Below are 23,417 nucleotides of genomic sequence, written 5' to 3'. Positions count from 1 at the left end.
TCTCTTCCTACTTTAGAGTCTGCTTCAACTCAAAGAAGTGCTGCTCCAGTGCTCTTTCCAGTCTTTTCTGCATACCGGCTGTCATCTCTAAGAATATGAAGGTCCTTGAGGCAGATGTGCCCTATGAATCCTTTCCCTGCTAAAAATCAAGGACTTCAGATGGATCCATTTGAAAATTTGTTAGCCAAAATGGATGGTACCCGAGCCTAGCTAGATAAGGAGAAGAATCCTCAGGGCATTTGTCTGTAATGCAGCCTTATGGCGCTAGACCCTATGTAACAGAACCCTGTGCAGTACATGGCTGACCAAGGTGCTTTCCAACCTGCTGTACAGGTCCAAGGTAGTGGTCCCTATTTTTAGGGGGCACCCAGTCCACGATGGTCTACATGACAGAGCCCACCGTGATGGGTGAAGGTTAGACTCCTGTTATGAATGAGTCCTGCGGCAGGAAGGGTAAGTTTACATTTGCATTGTTTCTTTGAGAGAAATCTGACTGTCTGGTCCTTCTCCCAGTGACCACTTGGGTAATGAGCTGTTTGGTCTGGTCTGGTCTGGCCGTGCTCTGTGCGTTTTAGAAAGAATATTGGGCTGCAGTTTTCTCCTCCAGCCACTAGAGGGCACTGGGCCGCTTTGTATAGTCTACTCTTGTGCTGTGAAGGCAGGAACTGGAGGGGTGGCCATTTTGCCTATGGTTGAAGTCGCATGTGGGCTGAAGCATCAGTGAGGCTCCTGAGATACATGACATGGAGCAATCTATGACTTGATTATGACGTGTGAGTACTACCTGTGGGGCAGATGCATTACCAGACAGGACACAATTATACCCAGCATTAGTCTCATAATCCCAGGGGGCTTGTAAAAATATTTTGTGATACACCCCTGCATGGGTACAGGAGTTGGGTCTCCAGAGTAGCTTGCATTTGATCTGCAGGAGCTTACATTTAGACTGCACTGAAGCTGCATTTAGGCTGAGTTTGATGCAACTGTGCTTGACTAGTCCTGCAAAACTAGTGTTGGCCAAGTGCAGTTAATTTTGACAGTTCACTGAAACAATACGCTTCTAGAAATTGGAGCGGGGCAGGTGCAGTATAGTATTACATTATTGCATTCATACCTGTAGTATTGTACAACTGCATACTTGTGTAGCTGAACACTTGCATAAACTGCATACTTATGCTTGCATTGAACTGAATATTTGCATTCAATTGCCTACTTACATAAACTGTATACTTACATGTGTACTTACATGCATACTTGTGTGAACTGCATAAATGCATACTTGTATACCCGCATAACTGCATATCTGCACGCTTGCATACCTTTGTGATTGCATAGCTGTAGACCACCATGGCTATAGACCTGCATCTATGTGAGACTGCATAGTTAGGTTTTGGCAAATATTGTTTTTACATTATTTTCCTGTTCTATGATTTAAAGAGTCCCAGAAGAGGGAGGCAGGTGCACGGCCCTCAGGTCCAGTGGATTCGGGGTAATTGGCAGTGTTCCTATTTCCTGATAGACCAGTGGTGTCAGGTTTGTCTGGGCCACTGCGTTTTGTCTGGCATTGCAGCTATTCCTGGTTTCGGAGCTGCAATGGACTGCCGGTTCATCACACTGAATATGCATGATCTCCTCTGAACTCTAAAGCTAAGCAGGGTCAAGCCTGGTTAGTACTGGGATGGGAGACTGCCTGGGAATACCAGGTGCTGTAAGCTGTAAACTTTTCCCCTCCAATGTCTGAGGCTGCTATATTTTGGGTACTATCTCGGGCCAAAGGGTAATAGGGCAGGTGGTTCACTTAATCTTTAGTGGTAGAAACGTAATTGGTTAAGTACGCCTCTTGGTACCTTCTGGGTTCACTGCAGAGTTATCAGGCTTTTGATTGGCACTTTCGTTTTGAGCAGAAGTTATGGGCTCAATATTGTAAGACATTCGACTGGTGATATTTACGTTGGAGCGGTTTCCACTCCAGATCTTTTGTAGAGGAACCTTCTGTCTGTCTGAATCATGTAGGTCCAAATATTGGATTGCTGGAGGGCTTTGTCCCTGGGGTATTGCAGAGTCCAAATTGGTGGTTGATTGTTCGAAATCTAGAGAAGGGGAAGGGGTAATTTTCTTTCCAGTGGCATGGAAGATAGTAACCACCGATGCCCGTCTCTCCATTTTGGGGAGCTTGCATAGAGGTGGCTACAGTTCAGGGGACTTGGTCTCCATAGGAGAGAATACTGCCTATCAATATCTTGGAACTTTGGGCAGTGTGCCTTGCTCTGGATTATTGGACGAACCAGTTGCACAGGTTTGTAGTCAGGGTTTGGACCGAAAGTGCAACAGTGGTGTATATCAACCACCAGGGCAGCACCAGGAGCCATGCAGTTCAGGAAAAGGTTAACCACATTCTGTCTGGGGCAGAACAGCATGTGCCATCTCTGTAGACAGTACATATTCTAGGTATAGAAAACTGGCAGGGGGCTTTTTTCCCCAGAGGTCAGCGGCTAATACCAAGAGAGGTGGTCCCTGCATCCTGAGACATTCTTGGCAATCTAGCAGTGTTTGGGAACTCGGAATGTGGATCTGCTGACTTCCAGGTTTTACAACAAGTTAGACAGGTTGTGTCCAGGATGAAAGTACCACTGGCAATACGGGTAAATGCATGGGTAACACCTTAGGGACCTTTTCCCCCTAATCTATGCCTTCCTCCAATTCAACTATTGCCATGTATTTTGCTCAGGATTCAGGAGGAGGCAACACTGATTCTTGTGGTAGCCCAGCCTATAGTGTATCTGGCAGGGGGATGCTCCTTTGACTCTTTTGGTCCGCCCGGACCTATTGTCTTGGGTCCAATAACGTATCCTGCTTTACGGTTGTTAGGATTGAAGGCTTAGCTATTTATGCCCAGGTCTGGAAAGATCAGGGGGTCTTGGTTCCTATTTTCTCCGGACTGTTGAGCGCCAGGGAGCCGGCTTCAGGGAGCTTCCATTACAGAACCTGGAAATCTTCCATCGCAGGACCTGGAAGCTAGAAAGTGGCACCCGTGGAAATGTGTGATTGAAAGGGCGAGAAATCAAATTGACCTTCGTACTTCGTGCAGAGTGTAATGCGCACAATCCCACCTGTCAAGCTGCCTTTGTGTCCTTGGAACTTGAATTTGGTCTTGGCTGTCCTTGCAGAAGCCACATTTTGAACCAATTCAAGAAACATAATCCTTTGACTCGGAAAGTGGCTTCTTTGGATGCTATCACTTCAGCAGAAATGGTGCCAGAGCTGATGACCCTTTCATGTAAGGAGCTGTACTTGATCTTACATCATAAGGTGATGTTGCGTCCTCATCCATATTCTTGCCTAGAGTGGTTTCTAATTTTCATTTCATTCAGGACAATGTTTTTCCTTTCTTTTTTACTAATCCACAGTCAGGAGGGGAAAGATCGCTGTGTACTCTGAATGTAGTTCAGGTGGTCAGGATTTACATGAGTTTGGCTGCACAGATCAGGAATCCTGGACTGTGTTGCCGGAGGAGCAGGTGGCATCCAGGTCATCTATTTCTCATTGGATCTGATAGTTGATCATTCATGCCTATGGTTTGAAAGATAAGGTCCCACCTTTTCAGGTAGAGCGCACTTTACTAGGAGTGTGGGGGCATCTTGAGCTATCCGCAATCAGGCGTCCATTGCTCAGTGTGACAGAAATGTGACTTGAATGTACAGATTTGAGTAGATAAGATGTGACCTGTAGAGAATATGACAATGTAAATTTAGCTCATTCCTGGTTATTAAAGAAATATTCAGTCATAGGTACTCAGACAGTCATCAATTAGCTCATCAATTAGCACCTTGGTGCTAATAAGATTTTGTCACCTATACCTAATCAGACTTGGCCACCTTCCTGAAGCTGAAAAGAGAAACACAGACATTTTGGCTTCATGACAGCAGGGGGTCTCCGATCTGTCTGGGGAGCTAAAAGAATATTTATACATCAAAGGGGTATGTTTCATCTCTCATAAAAGCTAAAATATTGCAGAGAGATGAAAATACTCCCTTCTGTTTGGGCACGCTGTGGGTCACACCAACATATAAAAATCATATTTGTGACTTAGGTAGAAGGCCAGGAAAATGCAGGAAATGGTTAGGTGGCGCTGGATTGCGACAGTCGACAGTTGGTACGGTTGTGATCGGGCTGATGCGCTGGTGTCGAAAATCCAATCCCTGACTTGGTGTTTCAAGCCGGTCTTGGTCCGATTGAATTTGGGCAGGTCAGCACCCAGAACATTCTGTGGGCAGGTACAGGAACACCCAGGGTCAATTGGCCAAGAACTAATGTCCCGCCTACGTCCATGTCCCCATAAATTGAGTACCCGGGCATTGGGACATGGTATTTCGTATGGAGCTGGTCGATGGTCTAACGGATTACAGACTTTTCTGACTTGCTCCAGTCGCAGGGTAAATCTCAGTAAAGTATTACTTCTGTCTTTTATTCTCTTTTATAGTGAATAGTCATTTGTGTGTCTTCTTGTATTTTTTGTATTTCTGTAACTTTTTATATTTTGTACATATTTTATGCACTGCCCATTTTCGGGATATTAAATCTTAAAATTAATTAGTGACTTCTGTGTATTTAAGCACGGGCTCATATCTTCGGAGAGATTAGATTGGAGAGATTATATTACCAGATTGTAAGATTGTATGTAAGATCATATCTGTCTGTGTGTGGTCAGCCAGCTGGATGGGAGTGGAGTCTCCCTCCGGTGGTGGGCAGAGGTAGTGCGGTCTGTGAAAGTATCACAGCTGATCTTATTTTCGGTTTTATATATTCAAAGTTAAGTCCCCTTTATTCCCTCTTACCCCAAGTCACGGCTGCACATGCGCTCCTCGGTTAGCTAGTCGCTGTGGGCGTAGCGTGTGCGGGGACCCGTGACACTCAGGTTTTAAGGCTGCCACTTGGTCATCGGTTCATACATTCACAAGGTTTTATCAGGTGGACGTCAGAGCCGCGGAGGACTATGCCTTTTAGCCGCAGCGTGTCAAGTATAGCTGAGTAGGACTTTTGGGATGGAGGTGGTTATGGTGCCACCAGCCCCTTAGAGTTTTTTATTGCATTAGGACATCCCACATAGTCATGAATAGCCTGCTCTGTGTCCCATGATGTGCAATAGAGAAAATTGGATTTTTTTCTACATACTTACCTATAAAGTCCATTTCTTAGAGTACATCACGGGATACAGAGGTCCCTCCCCGCTTTCTGCAATTTCATTGCTTGCTACAAAAACTGAATTACTTACTGTGTTGGAGGGGTTATATATTCCTGTTTGATCTGCACGTGTCCATTCACCTATAGGTGGTATATAACCTACATAGTCATGAACAGCCTGCTCTCTGTCCCATGATGTATGGCATTGATTTTACAGGTAAGAATGTAGAAAGTCCAATTTTTTTTTTAATTTCGGATAGAGCAAGGGAGGGTTATAACCCCTGTCAGATTTTTTTTTTTTTGCCATGTGTATCCCATTGCAGAGATTTATCTTCACTGCCTGTCCTATAGCCAAACAGGAAGTGAGAGGAAATACCTGAAAAATAAGGGAATTCTTTGGGGACCCCCCAGGTTACCAGAACTAGTGTCCCCATTGGAAGCTTTCCCCACGATTATGTTTCTGGGGACAACCCAAAATGTGGGATTTTCTTTTACTTTCACTTTCAGTAATAATGGTAGACGGGAGAAATATAGAGGGTGAATCTCCTTACTGGCAGCAGAGCCCGCAATAAAAACTGACAAGCATTCTAATCCCTCTCAAACTCTATCCAAAACAAAAAAAAAAAGTATTGGTTTATTTAAAAGTCTGTTAGTTCTGGTATACTGGTTATCATACTGACTTCTTGGTTTCAATATGTTTGCATTTGTACCACAGAACTTCTATGCACATAAGGACTTCTGCTTTCCCTTGTCTTGTATACTTGTTACATCTCAGAACCTCAGATGGTTGTGAAATCAATAGGCAAGTATAACTGGCAGGCATTTCTAAGGAGACTAGCAATGGCAGCCGTTCTTTTTCCCTTGGCAAAGGTTTTCTTTAACGTTTATCTTTGTACATGCTGAATGAGTGTTGGATTTTAAATTGTGTACCCTGCCTACTGAAACAGAATGTTTCAGCTATGTATATTCTTCAACATGTGGTGGAGCTGCTGCCAGATGCCATGGTGTTCAGGTGAAGAGGCATCTTAATCCGTCCCTGCAATAGATGTGTTCATAATTTAACATTTGTTTGGGAAATCCTGGAGCTTACACCTCATCCTACAACTCTAATGAAACTATATCCTTTGTTTGCATATTCATCTGAAGTGTCAATTTATTCTATAACCTTCTTGTCTAACTCTCCCCTAATAGTTTCCTAGTGTTTGTATTCATATTTTAATGTTTGTGCAATATATACTCTTTGTAGGTTCCTTCTCCACACCCAGGTCTCCAGTAATTTCCCCTAGCAGCACAGCAGCTAGCAGACTGGCTGGACAAGGAGATGATTTAATTGCTCCGTCAGGTATTGCAGATGCAGGATTACTCCCCAGGAACTGCTGGTGCTGCACTAACCTCCTTATTTTTCCTTATTATTTCCTGATTATCTCTGAATCATAGGAGTGTGCTTTATTCCTGCCCTGCTGAGAATTAATCACTGCCAATTAACTCAAAAACACGTTAACCTTTCTCCTTGTTCAAAAACAACATCACCCTGTATTCAAAATGTGCACACAATATGTTTATTTAAAGTGTCTGACAACGCACTTGTTTGGCAAAGTGCAATGTTGTGTAGAAATCAGTAGCAGCCAGTCAATCTGTTTCCATCACAAGTGCTCTAAGCTGTTGAAAATGCACTGTGATCTTTATACAGTAATACCTCGGTTCATGAATCTAATTCATTCTGCAGGACTTTTTGTACAGCGAAAAATTCGTAAACCGAAACGCCGTTTCCCATAGGAATGCATTGAAAACCAATTAATACATTCCGGAGGTCAGAAAAAAGTAAACGCTACTAGTCATGCGGTATTTTAGTAGTGACAACCATGAGTTAATGTTTCAGCTGTCAGCGGGGTTCCCCACTGACAGCTGAATGTAAAGAAATTGCCGGCAATTACAAAAATAATTTTAAAAAACGGAGTGGGGTCCCCCCTCCTATCCATACCAAGCCGTTCGGGTCTGGTATGGATTTTGAGGGGAACTCCCACACCAAAATTAAAAAAAAAAATAGCATGCCCCCCCCCCCAATCCATATTGGACCCTCATCCGAGCATGCAGCCTGGCAGGTCAGGAAAGGGAGGGAAGACAAGCGAGCGCCCCCTCCTCCTGAACCATACCAGGCCAAATGCCCTCAACATGGGGGGGTGCTTTGGGGCGGGGGGGGGGGTTGTCACGGATCCCCCCCACACGCCACGCCCACAACGACTAGCTAACCGAGGCGCGCACGTGCGGCTGTGAGAGGGGGTAAGAGGGAATAAAGGGGACTTAACTTTGAATATATAAAACCGTGTATAAGATCAGCCGTGATATCCTTTCACAGCCTGCACTACCATTTGGCCACCACCAGAGGGAGACTCCACTCCAATCCAGCTGGTCGACCACACACACACTGGTAGATACAAATCTTACATACAATCTGGTGCAATGATTAGAGTTGAGGACCAGCTTAGCAATTACACACCCTTATAGAGTCCCTCTCACTATCCTACAAGCCAGAACCCCAGTGTTAATCACTCTTCCACTGTCCACACACCCCCACACCAGACACACCACAAAAGGTAGCGTGCCACCACCCAACAGTTTATCCGCATAACGGTCTGCTGGGACACCACACACACACAGATCTCCGTCTGGCCGATCTGTTACCTTTTACAATCTGCCCACACACCGTGCAATTGCATACAGATTGGCAATGAGCTTGACCGAGCGTTTAAAGGCACTAAAATACAATACAATCTAATCTCTCTGAAGATATGAGCCCGTGCTTAAATACACAGAAGTCACTAATTAATTTTAAGCTTTAATTTCCCGAAAGTGGGCAGTGCATAACGCCATTTTTAATTTTTTAATTTTTTTTTTTTGGCATGGGAGTTCTCCTCAAAATCCATACCTGACCCGAAGGGCTTGGTATGGATGGTTGTGGTATGAAAGGAGAGGGGAGTTGGCAAGGCGGGGACTACTCTAGACAGTGATCCATGGTGAATTACTTTTTTAGAGTGCATTTGAGGAACCGAACCATGAGGAGACGGCATGTTGCCTCCTCACTGCCTGTTTTAACTCCTAAATGCCTGCAACATCACACTTGCAGCATGGCCTCATTTCCTAAATAGGTTCTGTTCACTAGACGTTACTTCCTGCCAAATGCGATGGGGTTTTTATTTGTGCCATGTCATGCAAATACCCCTATCTGCTGTCTTTGCAGCTTAAGGAGGAGTGATTGTGGGCCTGGTTTAACCCAGCTTAACTACAGGTTTTTACTGCCCCCAAACGCAAGTGAAAAATTAGCCCTGAGGGAGGTAGGGTGGCTTTGAGAAGAAGCAGCGAGCTCTGGGGCTAACTTCCTCCCCACCTCCCCCCACCTCTGTGTACTTTCACCTTCAAAGCATGGCACCTGCCCATGAGTGAAGGCAGCTTCTTCCCTTCTGTTGAGAAGGTGTGTTCACTGGGCGCCTGTCCTGCCTGCTCTTCTACCCACACTAGGCTGCTGATGGAGGAATGAGCGGGCAGAATCCCCCCAGGTCTCAGCACTCCCCCTCCACATCACGTCGTGCCCTGGGGTAGATCTCTCTCCTCTCACCCCTATCCCTTGTCCCACTCTGTATAACATTTAAACATTTACCAATATTCTAGTATGAGATATGCCAAAATTGACAAAACCTGGTTTTGTTCTGTTAAGTATGGAGGCTGCACCTGCCATTTCTGCTCAAATGGTCCTCCTAGTTTTGTTCCAGTAACCCGTAGGATGCTGGCTTCAAACAAGTATGCAGGTAAAATCTCACACTTTTTAGATTTCATTGGTTGAATACTTGTACCAGGTTAGCAGCTCATTGGGAATAAATGTCAGGATCATGGTCAGTCCCTATAGCATGCACTTTTAAAAGGATCTTTCAGTAATGTTACAAGTCTGCATGAAAAAATTCCAGACATCACAATATACAGCAATATAACTAAGAATGATTATTATTAGATAGCAGCCACTTGAACTCCAGTCAATAGACTTTGTCAAGGCTGAGATGATGAATTCAGTCTGCTGTAGGCAGAAGGAAACATTTCTTAAACAAGAACTCCAGGGAAAACCTTTTGTCCCATTCAGTGGCGGTTGTGCCTCCATTGCATGAGTCAACTGCTCTTTTTTCTCTAGGTATGGGAGAGCCAAGATATACTTGCCTAATCCGCAGATCCTCCCAGTGCAAGACTGGTCACAGCCCCACTGCATAGGAGGGAAAAAATTTGCCTGGAGTTCTGCTTTGTTTTTTCTTCCCTATTGATGCAGTAGTGTAATTTTGTAGCAACTTACAAATTAAAGTGGACCTGAACTCAAAAATTATTATTTAATATGTTCTAGGGTACATCCTTTTTTTTTTTTCCTCTTAAATTCGTCCTGGAAAAGAGCAGTGCATGCACTGGTATCAAAGAAACGTCTGTGCTTATAGTACAGGAGTGCCTTTGACAATATGGTCACTACTTTGCTGCTTGCTAAAGAGAAATCTTCACTGACCCCTAAAACTGCAATTCTTTTACCACTCCCACACAAAAAACAATAGCAAAACAAGACATGGCAAGTCATTAATGGGGAAAAGCTCAACTGCAGGGAGCCCACAGACAATACCTTTGACTTAGTCTTTTTCCCACAGTTTCTTTGTGGCCACAGCTTCCAGAGTTTAGGTCTAAAACTGTCCATAGACTGATCGAAAGTCATCAGAGACCATCTAGATTTTGTTTTTATTATTTTTATTAAATTTAAGGATAAGTAATAAGCAATTTGCCTGCACAGGGGCCGAACCAGATGAAAATGCATGAGAGTATAGATAAAGGTAGGAATACAGGCCGAAAAAAATGGTTATCCAGGATGATTCCCTTCAGGGTCTCAAATGAATTAGCAAATTGTGCACGCATTTTGGATTGTGACAAGCTAGATTTTGTTGAGTGTGTGGCTGGTCACCCCTCTTTGTCAGAAGTCACTCATTTTGACAGTGTTGTCTTTTTTTCTGTCGATGGTGGGATTGTGTGATTCCACGACTAACACCCATCTGAGCTACTTTTGGAAAATGCGTCTAGCGTTTGAGCGTAAATCCATTCCAATGACTACATTGAAGAGGTTTAGTGCATTTGATGTTCAGAGGGGCTTAAACAGACGCGCATGAGGCTTTATGGGTCTGTACACTTACACAGTCTCTAGGCATTTTTTCTGTCTTTATCAAATCGCAGACTAGGTTTAAACCTAATCTGTCTCCAATAAGCAGGCATGTTCACCTAGCACTAACAAGTGAATCCATTGTTGTCTATGGTCTTGCATTGCAAAGCACTGTCACTGCAAAAGGAGCAAGTTGTGTGTCCTGCTGTCTTTACTTCTAAAATTTTTTTATTTTGTTTAATTTCAATGTGCATGTAGTTTTGTTTACAAAACTAAATGTTACATTTTATGTTTCATTTTTTTGTCGCCCACAGAAACTGTAGCAGTTGATATTTTATTGCTTGTTTTATGTGCCAAGAATTTCACAACAAAATAAGTTGGCTGTTGTTTTTTTCACAAAAATATTTCAGGTTGGTGTTACTCATGGAATCACAGAGCATCAAATCAAATTTCAGTTTACGTTAGTAAGGTCTTCTTTGCGCTTCTTTTATTTTCAGTTCACCTACAGAGTATTTGCTAAATATCTGTTTATTGAATTGACCAGGGTGATGTTGTTTGAGAAAATACTGCCAGTGTACGTCAGTAGTAATTTATTGGACTTCATGCTTAACTGTTGCTTGCTTATCCATTTTTCTTATTGGCTGTTATATGGATAATTGTCTTCCAAATATCTTTCTCTGTAGCTCACTCGTAAAGAAATACAGTACTATCGTTGCAAATGATGCTACTGGAAATCCATTAAAAGAAGTCTGCTTAGTTTGTTTTTCATATTTAAGTTACATTTTGTTCTTGTTTCTGTAGGTGATATACAAAGAGCAGAACAGAGAAGTGGCCCTGTTGTCCTTTCAGAGGAACCAAGAAGTACAGCTATTGAAAAATTTGAGCTTGTAAGAAGATGGAGTTTGAACACCTACAAGGTGCGTATTGGACATTTTAGTGTATTTTGGGTTATATATAGGTTCACTGAATGCATACTGGTCACAAATCTTTTTTGGAGCATTTTTATATTTAAAGGACTACCCTCAGGCTACAAGCAAATGCTAATTGTCCTTTGTTGTCTGCAGACACATTTTAGTTTCACTGACCACTTAAAGCTAAAGTCCAGTTTCACTGTACAGAGAAAAACTCTCCTCAAAGTAGATCCTCCATTGTACCGTGAACTACAGCTGTTATTTTACTAAAATGTGTTGTGAATACCTTTTGTTTCTGCACACAGAAGACGAAAAGTAGAGTGCCCTACCACAGCCAGGATGCATTCTTTCAGTGGCTGGGGCATCAGAGGGAACAGATTTGATCCCCTTTTTGCTACAGCACGATGTTTGTACTTGCTCTGGAATTGTTTTCTTTCATTTAGAACATTTAATAAGCTGGGAAAGGCTAGGGCAGTGAAGGGGGTACAAGTGGTCTGACATTGCTACTTGGTCACTGCAGCCTACAGTGCCTGCTCTAGTACCACTAGACAGCAACTGTGTCACTTGCCCCTGGACTATCTGTCTTTGAGGTCTGTTAGCATATTTCTATCATAGATAGAAAAACCTTTGACCATGCATTATGAGGTGCATCCTGAGTGTAAAAAAAAAAAAGGCTTATTTCTATTAATTGGTTTGTTGATGTTCCTATTCATAATAAATGGGCTGCCTTAATGCAACTCATGTTAACACACTTTGGAACAGACTATATAGATTTTAAATTGACACTAATACTTTGGGCTCTTGATATGAAATATGCAGACCAGGAGTTCTAGCTTCATTGGCTGGAAGCTTGTTCTGGGACCTTGACTCAAAGTATTGAACCTAGAGTGACCCTAGGTTCACACCTAAGCGTTTTCCACAGCATTTTGCAGATACGCACTACAGTCTATTTCACATTATTTTCTATGGTACACATTCACATCTCCGCATTTTTTATTTTTTTTTTTGGAAAGGATCAGGGACTTTTTTTAACTCAAAAAGTTTGGTTCTGTAGACTTCAATAGAAACACTGAAGAAAAGGATGTAGTGAATTTTTGATGCATTTTTGATGCTTTTTGTGTTTTAAATCTGCCTAGCAAGAAGAAAAACAAACACATCAAAAACGCAAGTGCAGAAATGCAAAATGCAATGTAGAAACGGATTAAACGCAAACTGCATAGGTGTAAACCTAGCCTAAGGCAGTTTTGTAAAAGAGATCAGAAATACCAGCCCAAAAAGTGCAGTCAGTATAGGTTCCTTTTTATATTCTGTGAGACTGGTCTCCACCTACAGGCTTTGATTGCCTTTACCCCACTACTCATTGTACACACATATTTTTTGCTTTGCTTTGGTCATCCTAGAGTAGCTTAGAAAATCGTGTGACCTAAATGCCTCCCAAAATCACATATTTATTACATGCAGCATTTTTCCATATACCTCCTTTTTTTTGTTTTGATCTTTTTTTTTTGTTTACTGATACAAAATGTAGTCCGATTCAGGGTTACTTTTTTAACACAACCCACTTTCTCATTGCATGTTACAGCCCCTATCCTTGTCTTGGGTCATCAAATAACTCTGTGTTGACCCAGTTTCTTTGTTCCTCCCTTTCATTACCTTATATTGGTGCTAGGGGAGGAGCGAAGAAGAATGCTTTAGAATATCAGTTGAGAAACACGTTTAGTCTGCTGAGGCTGCTGACAGCACATCCAAGATGGTGGTCCCCAACAGCAGTCTTCAGGCTTTTAGCTGTCTATACAAAGGAGGCCATTATAGGTAAATAACATGCATAAAATGTTAAATGGCACATGTGATCTTATGGGAAAATTGTTGATGAAATAAATGGGCTGGCAACAATGGCTCTTTAAGAAAATTTTAAAGGCTGCTTGCCGGCAGAACACAATAGTGTTGCGGGAGGGATTTCCACATCAACACACACAAAACAAAAAAATATTTTGAATAAAAACACAGACTTCAGATATAATGGGCTTTTCTTTCTACTGGCTCCCAATATGAAGTAACAGTCATTACATTGCAACTATCAAAGCAAGGGGACACTACACTGAACACCATTATAACCCTTTGTTATTTCCACTGACCAACATAAGGAAGTCCTTCTCTACTGACCACCCTGGGACCCTTTTCCACTGACGAGAAATGTATCAGAGACCTTCTCCACTGACATTGTTAAAGCACACTACATTGGTATTTATTTTATTATGAGTTTCCTTTCGTGTTCAACCCCAACCCTTATCTTCACATTTGTACAGGCTCTTCCCTTGTACCAAAATTGCTTACTCAGATCTCTCTGAACATTTGTGAGTTGCTTACAGTGTGCATTAGAAGCTATGGTGTGTCTGACAGAGTCCTCCTCATTTCCTGGCTGGAGAACATCCAACATTTAGTCTCTTCTTCCCCAGTTTGACTGTTCCTTGCCCACCCCTTTCATTCATTGATTTTCAATTCTTTTGATCTTGGTAGCTCAGCATCATGTGTGGACATTGCCTAGGGTGATCCGCATGCAGTTTGGTCAGTAATGCATGCTCCCCCAGCATAGCTGAATAAAGTGGAAAACTATCACTGGACCTGTAAGGGTTGTCTTATTGGTAATGCTCTTATAAAGTATTGATGTTGATGTAAATAATCTGGTTCCCGAGCAAGCAGCTTCTGCCCCTCAGAGGAGAACCACGGTCTTTTTGGCTTGTAGTGTAATGTAACAATAATGGAAACTGAAATGCCACACCACTGCTAAGAGGTCTAAATACAACTTTAATCCACTAAAAGTCAGGGGGAAAATCCAAAAAGTAGCCAGTGCATTCTAGGAGTCCAATAACACCCCCTTCATCAGGGCTAGGGCTTTTTATAGCCAGGTGAAAGGGGTGTTTTTGGAACACTGAAGTGAGTTGTCCTTTGGAGTGTCCCCCTAACTTTTTTTTTTTTTCTTTATAGTTTTATATGGGTCTCTTAGCAGTGGTGTGGCACTTCAATTTCCAATTTTGTTACTCCTCCAGAATGATATCCACCCATTAAAGATGTCCTCAGGGCTGAGGACTGTTTTGAGGAGTACTGAGGTAGAGGAGTACTGAGGTAGAGTACTGTACCTTGCTGGCCCCTCTAAGCAGTCACGACCTGTCAGCATTGCACAGACATTCGTAAAGACCCAGTGATAATATCACTGAGCCTAAAATAAGGTATGGAATAAAAAAAAGTATTTAAAAATTTAATTAGCATGTTAGTGTGGGGGTGGGATTTAAGGTTAACTTTCAGCTTTGTTGATATTAAAATTACTGTTATTCTGATAAATATAGTTTTGTCATAGAAAGCAGAAGGGTTTTTCAGAATTATCCACTCTGGGTGTAAAATACATAAGTATGCCAAACTATTTATTTCATTTAAAGCTCTTATTATATCTACAGATCTTTTATTTATTGTTATATCTACATCCAAGGTAATGTATTGTAAAGTATAGATAGGTGCATTTTGCTCCATCCTTTGGTAAAATGCTTGGCTTAGATCGTTTACAAGCTTCCAGGAAACCATGTCTGTTTCAGGTTATAACTTGGATTAAATAGGGACTGCAAAGAAAAGTAAAAGAACAACATCCTCACTATGGCTCTAATAAGCTGTTGTATTCAGTCTTTTACTCTAGGGAACACACTGCATATCTTCCACATTTAATTACTAACAAAAGATTCCCCAACAAAGGCTTGATGAAACTGCCACCACCTGGGATATTAGATCTGCAGAAGTAAACACTGGTATTGGATTGATTTGTTCCACAGTAAGAATCCTTACAGTAGCAATAGTAAGATTGTTATCCAGCAGTACTTCTAGTACTAAGCTGAAGTTGAGCATAGATTGATCAAAATTCTTCAGGCTCATCAGAGACCAGCTGAATTTCCATGTCTATTCTTGTCAGCGAGAAGTCGATCTAATGATCAATTTCTCACAAATAGGCTTGTTGAAAATTTGACTGCTGTCAGAATACAATAACACAGCGGGGAGAATTCCTCTATTTACCTCGCGTGGGTCACCTGGACCCACTCACCCAGACCCAAAGGTGGTGGGGTTGGTCTGCTCCTGTCACCACAGAGCACCTTCCGAGTCCTCCCAAACCCACCCTCTCTATCCTTCTCCTCCTTCGAGGCCCACTGCGTCCGACTAGTCTCCCCAACCCCCCTGAAGATTGCTGTGATATACCGGCCTCCTGGATCCATATCCCGCTTCCTGGATGACTTTTCCTCCTGGCTACCGTTCTTCCTCTCCTCTGAGCTACCCACCATCATCCTTGGGGATTTCAACATCCCTGTCAACCTCAACAACCCGGCCACATACCATCTCCTCCACTTAACCTCCTCCTTTGCACTTGCACAGTGCATACAATCCACCACCCACTCCGACGGTAATATCCTTGATCTCGTCTTCTCCAACCGCTGCGCTCCCCACAACCTCACTAACACCCCCTTCCTCTCTCTGACCACAACCTGATTACCTTCTCTATCTCCTCGTTCTCCAACGCCTACCCCTCCAAATGTCACACTACTACCAGCCGTAACCTCCGCAACCTTAACCCTGCCCCCCTCCACTCTGCAGCTGATCAACTCTGACAGCATCCTTCCCCTGTCCTGCCCCGACTTGGCTATGACTGCCTATAACAACGCGCTGTCAACAGCCCTTGACTCACTAGCTCCTTTAACCACACGCAACATCAGACCCCGACCGCTCCAGCTCTGGCAGACTAATCACATCAAATCCCTCAAACGGCAGTCGTGCCCTGGAGCGACTATGGGGCAAAACCAAATCCCAACAAGCCTTCACCCGCTACAAATCTGCCTTCCACACCTACACCTCCTCCCTCCACGCAGCCAAACAAGCCTACTTCCTGACCCTCATCAAGGCCCTCTCCTCCATTCCTCGCCGACTCTTCTCCACCTTCAACTCTCTACTCTCTCCACCCCCACCTCCACCCAGCACCTCACTCACTCACCGCCCTTGAGATTGCAATCACTTAAAAAACAAGATTGGATTTTAGTGCGCATGCGCGGCCGCCGGGATCGGATGTCCCGGCATTAGCTCCGCACATCTCCGGCACTGACAGCAGCCCATAAAAGGGCATAGTGCCGCTTCACCCCCGGGGCCCCCCCCTGCCTATCTCCGGATCTCGGGCACCTGTCACTATGCCCGGCAAGTCGGCGATTAAGAGCCGTGGAGGCTCCCAGCTGCGGCTCCCTGCGGGGACTGGGAGGACCAAGATGGCGGCCGGATCGGCGCCCGCGGCTCATGGGGTCTCCTCTGCCTCTCCTACAGCAGCACCTCTCCCTCGGAGAGAGAAGATGGGCTCCTCGTCCCACGCTGGGCCAGGGAGGACTACAGCAGCATCGCTAGGTGGGGTGAGTGACTTCCTGCAGCCCCCCCAGTCATCCTCCAGCCCTGTGCCACTAGAGTCCCAGGCTTCGGCCTGTCCATTGAGCCGTGACTCCCCTGCATCCTCGCCCTTGAGCAGCGACATAGCTGCCATTTTTTCAAGCCAGCATAGCGGTCCAGATCCCGCTGATGACAGCCCGGCTTCCTCGCCAACGATTCCTCCTGACCCGCCTCTATACTCTTGTGATGCGACTTTGATAGCTCGATTCGCAGATTTGCTGCAACGCGAATTAGACAGAGCTACCTCAAAATTGGCGGCGGATTTAAAGCAGGATTTTCAGGCCTTGGGCCACCGTTTAGACTGTATTGAGGCTAAAGTTGATGCGACAGTCCAAAGTATCTCCCAAAATTCTAACATGATCACCGACTTGCAAGATCGCCTGGAGGAGGCGTATTCTAAAATTGATGACCTGGAGAATCGGGCTAGGCGATACAATTTTCGCATTCGAGGTCTTCCTGAGTCGGTTAAGGAGCTTACTAGCTGCGCACATACCCTCATGCGGTCCGCTATGCCTGCAATTGATGATCTTCATCTTGAGATTGATCGCATTCACCGGGCATTGATCCCCCCCCGGCAAGGGGGGCCTCCTAGAGATATCATCGTCAAGCCTCATTTTTTTCAGGTTAAGGAAGCGGTTATGCGGTTTGGCAGGGAGAATCCGGATATAGAGCTTGCAGGGCACAAGGTACAAATCTTTGCTGATGTTTCGTCGGCCACTATCCAGAGGCGGCGCTCCCTCAAGCCACTTCTTTCTCACTTGGTTCAAAAGGGCATTAAATATCGCTGGGCCTACCCTTTTCGTCTGCAGTTCACTCTTAATGGGAAATCCTATGGGTTTACTACATTCCAGGATGGCGAGGAGTTGCTGCTTCAGCTGGGTATTATATCTCGCAGTCCGACGTCCCATTCTCCCACGGGATCGGCTTCTCGACCTCCGCCGCTCCAGCCTTTGTGGACTACTCCATCGTCTAAGAAGAAGGGGTCCCGGAATCCGCCCGGGTGGACTTCTTGAACTTTTGTGTTCTTTTGGGGACTTTTCGCTGGAATATGTTCGTTTATGGCGGCCTTTCTGTGGCTCTTCGGAGCATTGGCCGCTGTTGTTATATTGGTTTGGGGGGATGGGCTGGGGGTGGGACTTAGGATGTTAATTACATTTGTTTGCTGAATATCATTTCAGTGGCTCTAATTGCTTTGTTTTTTTGTTTAATGCACTGTGCGTTTGATTTATTGTTATTGGGTTGTAACTGCTGTTAGTGCCGGAGAGTGTCTTTGCGCTCTCCCTGATTGGAAGACTCTTCCCCGGGAATGTTTCTCTGGGCAGACCTATTCCACCGCAGGGCTATTGCTCTGTATTTCCTGGTACATTGTTTCCTTCATTTTCTGATACTGTTTTGTGTACCGCGGTCACTTGGCATTTGGACTTTTGTGATCCGAATGTTCTCTTTTCTTTTTTCTGTTTTTTTCTGTCTTTTTTCTTTTTGTTGTTTTCTGATTTTTTGGGGGGTCGGCTGGCGACATTTAGGGACTTATAGGGATCTTCTTACTTTTAAGGAACGAGGGGTCTTTATTCTGCTTAGTTCCATAATTATTTGTCATGTCTTCCGTACGGTCCACTAGCGGAGAAATTCGCTTCCTTTCTCATAATGTTCAGGGGTTCAATTCCCCATCCAAACGTATACAGGCTTTCAGCTCATACTACTCCCTTGGGGCGGATATAGTTGCCTTACAGGAGACTCATTTTCCACCCTCCTTCTCTCCACGTTATATTCATAAAAATTACCCTCTCTGCTTTTTTGCTAATGCCACAGAGAAAAAGCGGGGGGTGGCCCTTTGCTTTTCTCGTCGAGTGTCCTTTGTTGACTCTAAAATTATCCGGGACAAGGAGGGGAGATATCTTTTGGTGAAAGGCCACTTGGGAGGCGACCTTATCACTTTTATAATTTATTATACCCCCAATACCAATCAGGTTGAATTTTTCCAATCTTTGCTAAGTACTCTGGTAGGAGAATTTGAGGGTGACGTTATTCTAGCTGGTGACTCTAATTTAGCATTGGATCAGACTCTGGATCGTTCCCAAACCGCCACGCTTCAACCTCCTTCTAGACGGAGCCGTAAATTGGCTCAACTTTTATATCGCTATGATCTTATTGATGCATGGAGGGAGGCTAATCCTACTTCCCGAGACTACTCCCACTACTCCAGGGCTCATGATAGTTATTCTCGCATTGACCATATTTTTCTTCATACATATTCACTCCCCAAACTTGTCACTGCTAAAATCTTTTCCACGCCCTGGTCTGACCACGACCCAGTTTCTATCACCTTTTCGTCCGTGACTCTTGGTAAGACGGCTTTTCATTGGCGTCTTAATGACTCTATTTTGGGTAATCCATCTCATTGTCGGGAAATTTCATCGCACCTACAAATGTTTTTTGATTTTAATAAAGCAGAGGACACGAACCCGGCGATTAATTGGGCAGCTCATAAGGCCTCAGTCAGGGGCTATATTATTCAACTCTCTTCTCGTTTAAAAAAAGCCCGAACTGACCTACTTGCTACTAAAACTCAGTTATATATTGACCTGGTTGCTCAACATAAACATCATCCCAGTTCTGATTTGTTACTTAAACTTGACCAGGCCCGACTGGAACTTAATTTATGTCTTACTACCACTGCGGATAAACAACTTCGTTGGTCTAATCATAAATTCTTTACGTGGAGGGACAGACCTGGCACCTTGTTGGCACGCAAGCTGACTCCTAGACACTCCCAGACGGCCCTCCCCAAGCTCAGACTGGACAATGGTTCGTTATCCCAGGACCCGGGTAAGATCCTCCACAAATTTCAGTCTTTTTACTCTCAGCTTTATAGTTCGCCCACGGGGGGCTGTTCTTCTTCCTCTCTGGAGGCTTTTTTGGAGTCTATCTCCTTTTCCCCCCTCCAGGAGGCACATAGGGAGCTAATGGAACAACCTATCTCCTGTGAAGAGGTTGGGAATGCGGTGAAATCCCTGGCCTCTCACAAGGCCCCGGGACCGGATGGTCTTCCTAATACTTACTATAAAGCTTTCCCGGACATTCTGATACCCCATATGGCCCTGTACTTTAATTATTTGCGGGAGGGGGGTGTGGTTCTCCCAGAGGAAAATAAGGCATTCATTAGTGTCATTCCCAAGCCTTTCAAGGATGCCGCTATGGTCTCCAATTACCGGCCTATTTCTTTAATTAATTGTGATTTAAAGATTCTTACTAAAATCCTGGCCTTACGGCTCCATAATTTCTTGGCCTTATACATTCATGATGACCAATCAGGATTCATAAGTGGTCGACAAACATCGGACCAAATTAGGCGGACTATAGCTTTGCTGTCAGCTGTGCAGTCCAATTGGGATGGATCGTCGCAAAGGGATGTTTTTCTACTGTCACTGGATATTCAGAAGGCATTCGACAGTCTGTCCTGGGATTATTTGTTTAAAACGTTGGACAGGTTTGGGTTTGGCCCTTATTTTACGACGTTGTTGCGGGCCCTCTATTCTACCCCGTCAGCTCAGGTATCCATTCGTGGTCATAAATCAGTTCCTTTTTCGATAGAGCGAGGAACTAGACAGGGATGTCCTCTTTCTCCGTTGCTCTTTGCATTGGCGATGGAACCTCTTGCGATTGCTATTCGCGCTGATTCCTCTATATCGGGTGTTATCTGTGGTCAAAGGGTTCATAAATGTGCCCTATTTGCCGATGATGTTCTTATGTATATATCTGATCCTCGAACGTCTCTACCTGGTTTCTTCCATCTGTTTCATCGTTTTTCTGAGGTCTCCGGTCTTACGCTCAACTCCTCTAAAACTGTTGCTTTGAATATCTCTTTACCCGATTCAGAGGTTCGCTACTGCCGGGAAAACTTTGCTTTTCAGTGGGCTCCTGGTTCTCTCCCCTATCTGGGGATTCTTCTTACGAAATCTGTATCGACGCTATACCAGGCCAACTATATCCCGCTTTTCAAGCGACTTAAGAATGACTTATTAGTCTGGCAGGATCTTTCTCTTTCCTGGTTCGGTAGAATTAATTCTATTAAAATGACCTTCCTACCTAGATTATTATACTATTTTAGGACGTTACCAATTTTGATTCCCAAACGAGAACTAGTCTTCCTGCAGGCTGCAGTCTCCAGATTTGTTTGGAGGGGAAAGCGCCCTAGGCTGAACAAATCTACCTTGTTTTCTTTGAAGAGGCATGGTGGTTTGGGACTCCCTAATCTTTTCGCATATTTTCAGGCGGCCCAAATAGCACAATTATCTTGTACTACGGCCAGGGGATATGTCCCCCAATGGGTTGGGATTGAGGCTCTTTCGTGCCGTCCATATGCTATTGGTACTCTCATGTGGCTTCCCAATAGATTGCGCCCTCCTATTTTGTGTCCTACTCTATCTTATTCATTGTCAGTGTGGGATAGATGGCGAGCTCGTAAACCTTTTTTCTCTCCGCATACTCCGTTGGCTCCGGTGTTTGGTAATCCTGAGTTTGTTCCGGGTTTGTCTTTCGCGGGGTTCCAATGGTGGATTAATAAGGGTTTGCTACGTATTGGTGATTATTTAGATGGGGTTCGCCCTCGGTCTCGTCAGTATTTTGTGAATTTTTGTGGGATGCCTCGTGGAGAGATATTTCGTTACCATCAACTTCGCTCTTTTATTGATAGCAAACTTAGACTACTCACAGAACCTTGTGCGCTTACTTCCCTTGAGGTCTCCTGTGGGGCGAGTGGGGTAATGCGGGGTCGCTTGTCCATTGTTTATGCTTTGTTGGTTGATCCTCTAACAAAATTGTCTTACATGACTTTATGGGAACGGGATTTAAATAGTTCATTGGATTTGGATACCTGGCGGACGGCGGCCCATGCCTTATCGAAGATTTCGATTAACACTGATCTTGTTGAATCTAATTACAAGACGCTACTTCGGTGGTATTTGGTCCCTGCTCGCCTGGCCATTATGTATCCTTCCGTTTCTTCTGCCTGTTTCCGACGCTGTGGTCAAGAGGGTACTATGTTCCATGTCTGGTGGAAATGCCCAGTCGTGAGTAGGTTCTGGATCCGCATATTTAATTTTCTTTACTCAGTGACAGGAATTAATATCCGTAGATCGCCGGAAGTAGCCTTGTTTAATATACTACCCTCTGATGTTCCCAAAAGATCGATTAAACTAATTGTATATATCTTATTGGCGGCTCGCATTACTATAGCTAGGAGTTGGAAGCAATCTTTGATCCCGCTGGATAGGGTGAAACAAAAACTGAACTGGATAATGGTTAATGATAAACTGACGAGTATCGTCTCTGATGATGTGTCCAGATTTGAGAGGACTTGGGATCCTTGGATTGCTTATATTACTGTATCGTGAGTGTCTGGCAGCTGACCCCCCCCCCCCCCTCCTTTCTCTATTTTTCCTCTTTTTTTCTCTTTTCCTACTATTTGTTAAACATTTTTATTTTTCTTTGTTATTTTTGGTCTATTTTGCTATAATTGTTGTTTATTGATCTTTGAAACTTGTATATTTTGATGGCTTTGACTTTTTTCATGTGCATTGTAATGCTATTATCTGCTAACTTTCTTTTTTTTTTTTTTTTTTTTTTTTTTTTTACCTACCAGTATTATGTTTATGATTCTGAATCTGGTTCCATTTTGTTGGTGGGCCCTTTCTTTTTTTTTTCTTTTCTTTTATTGTTAGCCATCTTGTTTTAATATGTTTATTTCTCAATAAAAATATTGAAATATAAAAAACAAGATTGACACAATTCGCAAGGACATCGCCGCAACTCACATTCCCTCTCAACCCATCCCCTCTCACACAGCTACCCCCTCATCCCCCCTCTCCCTCGACATAACCCGCAGGGACTTCATCACTGCTCCAACTCCCTCCAACCCCGTTCCCCCTCACTCAGCTACCCCCTCATCACCCCTCTCCCACTGCCCCACCACTGCTCTGACCTCCACTTCAACCCCACCCCACATTCCTCATACTGAAGCCCCCTCAACACTCTGCACCTTTGACCTTACTACCATTGAGGAAGTCTCCAAGGTCCTCTCTGATGCCCGCCTCACCACTTGCCCCCTCGACCCTATCCCCTCACAACTCCTACAACCTCCTTCCCCCTCCATCCTATGCTCCCTCACCCACATCTTTAATCTCTCCCTCTCCTCCGGCACTTTCCCCTCCCCTCTGAAGCATGCACACATTACCCCCATACTTAAAAAGCCCTCCCTGGACCCCAATGACCCGAACAACCTCAGACCCATCTCCCTGCTCCCATTCACATCCAAACTCCTCGAGCGCCTAGTCTACACCCTCCTAAGCTCTCACCTCAACGACAACAACCTCCTCGATCCCCTACAGTCCGGCTTCCGTCCCCTCCACCGAAATGGCCTTACTCAAACTCTCCAACAACTTGCTAACCGCCAAAGCTAATGGCCATTATTCAGTGCTCCTACTCCTTGACCTCTCTGCGGCCTTCGACACAGTCGACCACCCCCTCCTCCTCAAAAAAACTACACTCCCTCGGCCTCAGAGATTCTCTCCTGGCTCTCATCCTACCGGTCACAACGCTCTTTCAGCGTTACCTATAATGCTACCACCTCCCCCTCACTCCCCCTCTCTGTTGGGGTCCCTCAAGGCTCCGTCCTCGGGCCCCTTCTCTTCTCCGTC

The 23,417-nt window shown here is 44.3% G+C and overlaps 1 protein-coding gene across 3 annotated transcripts in view; it reads left to right on the top strand.

The window, feature by feature from the left end:
- Window positions 1–23,417, top strand: part of ARFIP1 (ARF interacting protein 1) — a 189,823-nt gene that overhangs the window by 95,486 nt on the left and 70,920 nt on the right. For 2 of the 3 annotated variants that reach the window (XM_089670449.1, XM_089670450.1), the window contains 2 exons: window positions 6,428–6,523; window positions 11,153–11,268. In XM_089670449.1, coding sequence (XP_089526575.1) covers window positions 6,428–6,523; window positions 11,153–11,268 — 212 coding nt within the window. The remainder of the gene's footprint in view (window positions 1–6,427; window positions 6,524–11,152; window positions 11,269–23,417) is intronic. The other variant, XM_089670451.1, reaches the window with a different exon arrangement.

This window comes from Staurois parvus, unplaced genomic scaffold, assembly GCF_062004578.1.
Source record: "Staurois parvus isolate SC_StPar_1 unplaced genomic scaffold, SC_StPar_1.0 ptg000090l, whole genome shotgun sequence".
Classification (NCBI taxonomy): Eukaryota; Metazoa; Chordata; class Amphibia; order Anura; family Ranidae; genus Staurois; species Staurois parvus.
The sequence above is the reverse complement of the archived record's forward strand: the minus strand, read 5'-3'. Positions and strand labels throughout refer to the sequence as shown.